General features: G+C 36.7%; 1 protein-coding gene across 1 annotated transcript; it reads left to right on the plus strand.

The window, feature by feature from the left end:
- The first annotated feature begins 1,652 nt into the window (after positions 1-1,652).
- macc1 (MET transcriptional regulator MACC1) lies at positions 1,653-6,841 on the plus strand. Its single transcript, XM_056475962.1, has 5 exons — positions 1,653-1,867; positions 3,064-3,231; positions 3,396-5,446; positions 5,522-5,710; positions 5,809-6,841. The coding sequence occupies exons 2-5, from the start codon at positions 3,114-3,116 to the stop codon at positions 6,010-6,012; spliced, it is 2,562 nt and encodes an 853-aa protein (XP_056331937.1). The 5' UTR covers positions 1,653-1,867; positions 3,064-3,113; the 3' UTR covers positions 6,013-6,841.
- Positions 6,842-7,524: the final 683 nt, after the last annotated feature.

Genomic DNA, 7,524 nt, shown 5'->3' on the forward strand with positions numbered 1-7,524 from the left:
CAAGATTGAGTCTGTACGAGATTGTGTTTGTAAAAAATATATGACCCTAATATTTAAAAACAATAATAATAATAATAATAATAATAACAATAATAATAATATTTTAAACCTGAATTTTATGGTCATATTTTGTGCTTGAAATGCAATAATAACTGGATTAAAATGTGTAATAGAAAAAATGCTGACAATTCTTAATTAATTCAACCAATGGGGCAATGCAGGCTGAAATAAAGTTTAATACAATTTTATTTTTAATTAATTAATTAATTGTACTTCTAACATCAGTGTCTTGCCTTTTTTTTACTTCAAAATTAAATTTCTACTTATGATTCTGTTTCTGAACTAGCTAAAGTTAACCACTAGAGGGTGATCAATGCCATTTAATAATGTTGAGTCTTAAATCCAGTTTCACAGTCTATGGTCTATTTTTTACATAATTTTTTTCTTTTACAAGATATGGTTCTACATGATGTAACAGAACTCCTTTATTGACATCTATCTGGAGTCCACTAAAATAGTAGGCAATTACACGCGTACAGTTTGAATTTTAACAATAATAATAAAAAGACAAAATTAAAAGGCGCGTTAATTTTGTTTTAAAATAGCGTGAGTGGCTTTATTTGGGGTTCCTAAGCTTTTCACCATACAGTTAGAGACCGACAGGTATGTCTGTGACACTGTGCAATGAACAGAAACAAAGATAAACTAAAGTAAAATGCTAAACTGAGTTGTAGAATAAATCCATCAAACCATGCAAATTGTCGCGTTCTAACTTACACCTTGGGTTGCATACTTGACCTCAAACGTTTGTCAAAAAGGGCTAAAACGAATAGGCTATTTCTTAATGAACTAATAGTATTAATAAATATGTAAATAATATTTATTCATTACTCATGGGTCTGGTTTTGTTGAGTTTAGCCTACCTAAAATTAATTCAAATGTGATTTGTTTTATGAAAGGAATATAATGCCATGTTGACTTATAACAAGTACATTGAGTCAAATCCAGTTTCACAGTCTATTTTTTACATACTTTTTTTTTCTTTTACAAGATTTCACATGATGTAAGAGAACTCTTTTATTGACATCTATCTGGAGTCCACTAAAATATTAGGTAATAACCACGCTTACAGATTGAAATTTATCAATGATAATAATAATAAAAAGACAAAATGAAATAGCGCGCATTTGTTTTAAAATAACGTGAGTGGCTTTATTTGGGGTTTCTAAGCTTTTCATCAAACAGTTAGAGACTGGTATGTCTGTGACACTGTGCAACGAACAGAATGAAGGTTAAACTAAAATGCTGAACTGAGTTGTAGAATAAATAAATTATGGACAGCGATCTAATTTACAGTCTACCGTGGGTCGCATACTTGACTTCAAAAGTTTGTCAAAAGGGTCTCAAACAAATAGACTATTCTTATTGAACAAGATTATATGTAATATTATCAAATCAAAACATATTTGTTATTCACGGGTCTGGTTTTGTTGAGTTTATCCTACTTAATTAATTTAAATGCGATTTATTTTATGGAAGGAATATATAGGATGCTGTATGTTGACGTTTTACAAGTACACAATTTTGTTTCCTCGTTAATTTGCATACCGAAACCAATTTTAGAATGGAGTTTCAGGTGTTGAAACGGTCTGCGTACATAAACAGGAGGCTTGTGGGTGGTGGAGTCTAATTATAAACCTGACAAGGATTGTTTGACTACATTGTACTACGTATCCCAGTGTGCACTTCTAGCCTATTCAAGCAGATAGAGGCACACAGAAGTTTAGGTGAACAGTTGGTGACACTCCTGATTCCGACGATTAAAAAGTTCGCTAAAAGACTGAGTGGAGAAACCACCATGCTCCAGGTAAGTGTTTTAAATTTAAACCGTGTTCTAACATTTTACATAGACACTAACTTAAGGACGAATGGGGAAACAATGTATTAGACGTGTTTGACTACATCAAATCTTTCACGTGTTTTGATTTACGTCGTTTATGCATGTTGGAGGATGGCGTGTGTGTCATTTTGCCCTTTTAATAATCCTTAAACGATCACTTGAGTTTAATATATATAAAAAACATTTAAGTAGAATTGGAACACGTATGTTTTTAATGTGAGATGACGCTACCAGACAAACAGGTGTATTGTGACGTGGCTGACGCAGGGCGTGTTAGCGCGTGCAGATTTGAATAGAGCATTCAACCCTTTTACCACTGAGACAAAGCTTTGTATATGAGACACTGATATTTAGACAAGACAGACCTGTTTCCACCCATTGACACTGCATAATGCGTATTCCATGATTCATTCTTTTCGGAGACAGGACAGAGAGCTACTGATGGTGATTCAGAAGCTCACGACTGGAGAAATGATTCAAAACAACAAGTGTTGGTTTCACTGATTAACCCAATGGGACTTGTGAACATTGATTGTTTAATGACTGCTGCTTTAATAAACACTTAGTACAATTATTATCAATCTGAAATTAAAATGACCGTATCTACTTTAAATCTCTTGTAGAATAATACAGGTTTCAGTCAAAGCAGTATAAAACAAGGATCTATACTATAGCCTAATGCCATATGGGATCTCAAATTAACATATTAAAAAAGAAAAGTTTCTGTAGTGGTTAAGATCAGTGATCTCATTTTTGAATATGGCATACACACAAAAATGTTGGAAACATGCATATGCCACACCCACTCAAAGGTTGTGAATTTATATTTACCTGTAAAAAAAAAAAAAATTTCTAGCAGAATGTGCGCAGCTGTAACTAAGCTCTTAAGTAAACATTTAACCTAATTATTGCTGGTTAAATACATGTTGTTTGGTGTATGCTCACTTTTTTAGGAAAGGTTCCAAGTGAAGCTTTACAAATGAAAATATCTGAAAATCTTGTAATGAAACATCAAGAATTATTATTGAATCTTCAAATAAATATTATAAGCATCTCAAGAATCCTATATAGTGGAATTATTTTGATAATAATTGAAGTATTTGCTCCGTTCAAGCAACTGCAGTTAAAAAATGTGACTTTTTTTATTCTTTCTATTTCAATAGCTTTGACATTAGAGACAGATTGTTGTCTTATTTGATCTTGGATATATGAAATGGCAGCTGCAAAGATAAAGTCAAACAGTCATACAGGAAATCTGCTTCGGAGTAGATCGGAGGGAACGCTGATAGATATTGACGAGAATGTGACCATCAACAACAACAACCTACACGGTAATTATGCTCTCTCTCTGAACTACCATTGTATTCTTAAAGCATTTGTCAATAAGAATACTTTTTTAAAAAGTTGTGTTTGCTCTATAAATATGCTATGCAAATCTATGAACTAGAATGGAGTTGTTTGCATCTAGCTGTTCTCTGATGTTTTTTGTGTCTTAGGGGCTATGGTTATGAGATTGGAAAGACCTCTGAGTGGCCAGTCATACAAAAAGAAATTGAAAATCCAAAACAAACCAACAACCCCTTCTGGAATCAGCTGGGCAGGTCAAATCCATTCTTAAATGAAATTGTGCACACCAGCAACTATGATTCTGGAGTGTCCATGATGAAAGAGGATCCTGCATCTCTGTTCGACAGTATTAACGAGGACTCTCTTAGCACATCATCAGATGAAACAAACTTTGCCCATCTTTTAGCACCGAGACAAAACAATTTAAACCGTTCTGGGAGGTGGAGAAGTGCCTCGGATATACTTGAAAGCCTTGAGAAAAAGGAAGACAAGAGGGCAGTAAAACTCAGCTCTAAAGAATCCTTCTTGAATCCTGATTTTGAGTGGTTGAAGAATGACCGGGAAGCTTATAAAATGGCTTGGTTGAGTCATAGGCAACTAACCAGGTCCTGTTTGGACCTGAGCCTAATGAAGCAAAGTCCTGGATGGGCCCAGACTCAGGCCACAGACATTCAAATCTTCTGCAAGATTGACCACAACGGAGGCTCTGTGCAGTTGCCAGAATCTGACATCACTGCTCATGTTCCCCATGGACATGTCCCACCAGGTGAGGTCCAGGATATTGCCCTGAAAGTTCACCTTGATCCTCCTCCTGGAATAAACAACAACTACACCACAACTCTGAGTCCTCTTTTAGAGGTCAACCTTAGTAACCGCAATATTTCAGGGGGCATTTCAGTAGAGATGAGAATGGCTGCTAAAGTAAAAAATGACCCTACAAGCCATGTCTTGACTTCATTCATGGGTCTAGTCTCTCAAAGAAAAGAGGGACCTTATCAGAAGATAAAAGACTGTTACATATACAACGACATGTTACAGATGAAACTATTTGATTTAAAGCCACACATGTATGTTATAACTGCTGCAGAGGCCACTGTTTTGGAGTCACCTGCAGTGTCAGTATGGGATTACTTGGATCGCCAAATCACAGTGGCCGTCTATGGTCCCAAGCACATTCACCCTTCACTCAAAGTGGTGCTGGTAATCATGAGCCATAATAATATTGCCCCCAGGCTCCCTTTCTCTGACATTCAAAGGGGTAACAGGAACCTGCCCCCTGTTGTCTTAGAGCTTTGGGGAACGCATCAATTTAATCCACAAGGTCTAAAGGATCTTCACATTGTTTCTAGAGTGTTGGATTCAAACTTTGAAGTGAAACCAGAGGATCAGAATAAAGAGATTAAGCAGAAACAGCTTGAAGCTGGAAAAGTCCTTCATCTGCCATTGGATGTGGTTAAGGTGGATGGAGGTGAAATGAGTGCCTTCAAACTCAGCATTGAAGTGAAAGATTCAAACAGCCTCACTTTGGGAGACTTCTATGTTGCGTCTCCTGAGGCTGCTCCTTTGAGGTCAGAAAAGTACAACCACCGACGGGTAGATTGGCAGAGGGAAGCAAGTCGTTCCTCCCCAATCCCTGAGGAATCAGTTCCAGAAATCTTTAGTCAGAAGTTTCAAGACAGACCTGTAGATTTACATTGGTATGGGGTAGCAATGAAATCGGTTCTCAGACAACCCAGAGTGGAATATCTTCTGGAGTACTTTAAAGGTGATACAATTGCTTTGCTTTCAAAGGAAACTGTTAGATCTGTAGGTCACATGAAGGTTAAGGAATGGTACATTGGTTTTCTTCGAGGAAGAGTTGGCTTGGTACACTGCAAGAACCTGAAAATCATAACCAAGGACCAAGTCATCGACTTTACTGGAATACATCTCACCACACCAGTGCTCTTGGACAATATGACAGTTCCTTTTAAAAAACTCACTTACATGTACTCTGCTATTCAGACCCTGGTCACAGAGCATGTCAAAAGCTGGAGAAATTTTGCTGAGGCTCTTGGTTACTCTGAGGTCTCGGTTGATGCCATCTCAAGGAGGCACGCTGAAACAGAAGCAGAAAAAGTGGCCTGTGTTTTAGAAAAGCTCAAGGAAGACTGTCATGCAGAGAAGAACAAGAAAAAGTTCCAGCATGAACTTATCATTGTACGTATTTTTTATTCTGATATGCAATTTTGTGATAAACAAGTGTTTTATCAATTTTATATATTCTCTCCACAGGGTCTGTTAAAGATGGACGCTCAAGGGCTAGTAGCTCATCTCATCCAGGATATAGTGATTTTGTCCACAGCTGTTGAGCTGGGAGTGCGATGGCGGGAACTTGCTGAGCGACTTGGGAAGATCTCCAGTGCCCAAATAGCTGTTTATGAGGCACCACACAGAGGGAAAAATGGAGAAGTTAGCACTCAGGTGAGCCAAAATCATATGGTGTTCATCAACTGCACAGAATGGGATCTTGCCCAGTCATGGTCACAGCATTTATCATCTCATTTTATTTTGTTTAATAGTCAATGTGGAAGCCTGCATATGACTTCCTGTTTGCCTGGAGTAAGCGGTACGGGGACGGCTACAGGGATATGATCCAGGACCTTCACCTGGCATTGGATAAAATGAAAAGCCCAGTGACCAAGCAGTGGAGACAGATTACTGGAGCTCTCATCACTATTAACTCCATGGAGGTACTACGAGCATGTGCCTTCAACAGGGGTTAGTGGATGACTCTTGGAGCACCTACATTAACTAAGGTAAACCTGCTGAGTTTATGCTTTTAGCTGTGCCATAATTTTAGACAGCGATGTATCTTATAATGTTGGCATCTACCATTGATAGCATCCCTTCTAACTGTTCCTTTGTTACTGTGTACCTGTCTGTGTATTGTATTTTATAAACACTGCTGGTTAGTGCTGAATTCACTGTGACAATGAAATTGCAAGAAACTTGTTTGATTCTAAAAAGACTCGGAGACCTTTATTCAATATTAATGCTTATAAGGATTGTTGGTGGAAAAAGAAATGGGAAGTTTAATTGTGATAAAGATTAGATCTGAAAAACATTTTCATTCGGGATGTACTGCATATAGATAATCAGATTTCTTCTGCTTAATCATATTTAAATGAACTGCAAGTGTGTGTTTCAGTATGTTTTAATATTTGAAGCTGTATGTGGAACGTCCGATATAAGTGTTACATGAATGTTTGCCCTCTTGGAATGTGACTCGTTTTGAATTGTCTCTGTGTACTAATATTTGTACAATACCAAGATGTACCACTATACTAGGTTTACCATCTAATGTTATATCTCTGTTATACTCCAGTATAGTACATGATACTGGTAAATTTTATTTATCTATTTTTGTATTTTTTTGTTTTTCTAGTTGTCATTTTAAATATACTAACTACAGTGTTTAAGGGCCCTTACAATTGCAGAATGTGTTAGAACCGTCTTTTAAATTTTGTATTGCTGTATTTTTTAATGCTAATACACCTTTAAGAGTTGTTAATAAAAATATAACCATTTATGTTATGCAGGAGCTCTATCATAATTGGCAAAAATAATAATAATAAACATGTTTTTACTGATTTTAATGTCATTTCTTTTCTTTAGTAAGTATTGTTTTTGTAGTTTGATTAAATGGGCAATACACAGACAAATCGATCGTTTAGGTTTGTAAAAATGTACAGCAGCCAGTATGTATTTGCCATGCATTCTGGGTAAGTTAGCAATGTGCAGCTCGGCTTCAAATCTGTCACGTCCTTTTGCCGATTTAAAAATGATGACATTATTTGGACACCAATGGGTTCTCGACCTCATTTACAGTACATGGTGATGAGACTCATTAGCCTTTATGCTGGACTCTCTAAACTATTTAAAAGGTACGGTCCGTTGCTCAGGCACAGCTCTTAGCTCTTTAAAGTCCCAACCTTTCCTAACACGTTAGCATGCTGGAATGTCCTTCACCTCTTTTTACCATACATTATCTGTTACTTATTTAACTTGTGTGTTTACCTAGGCCCTGTCCTGCTAAGAGTTTCATTGTTTAGCTTCACCCTCTGAGAGTTCTGTTCAGCTGAGCTGTATTGCCCGTATACCAAGGTGTGATTACAGAACAAATAAAACCCCTATGACTTTCTTCTGTGGAACAGAAATGACTTTAAATGTCATGCAATGGAGCTCAGTGTGCTTCAATGTTGTTTTGATGCATAAAAATTCTCTTTGTGTATGCA

Source organism: Danio aesculapii, chromosome 16 (assembly GCF_903798145.1).
Source record: "Danio aesculapii chromosome 16, fDanAes4.1, whole genome shotgun sequence".
NCBI lineage: Eukaryota > Metazoa > Chordata > Actinopteri > Cypriniformes > Danionidae > Danio > Danio aesculapii.

What these genes read in the sequence shown, in the direction of transcription:
- macc1 (XM_056475962.1), top strand. Translation starts at nt 3,114, where the DNA reads ATGGCAGCTGCAAAGATAAAGTCAAACAGTCATACAGGAAATCTGCTT. An exon ending in TCCAGCATGAACTTATCATT is followed by an intron (nt 5,447 to 5,521) that starts GTACGTATTTTT and finishes TTCTCTCCACAG; the next exon opens with GGTCTGTTAAAGATGGACGC. An exon ending in ATGGAGAAGTTAGCACTCAG is followed by an intron (nt 5,711 to 5,808) that starts GTGAGCCAAAAT and finishes TTTGTTTAATAG; the next exon opens with TCAATGTGGAAGCCTGCATA.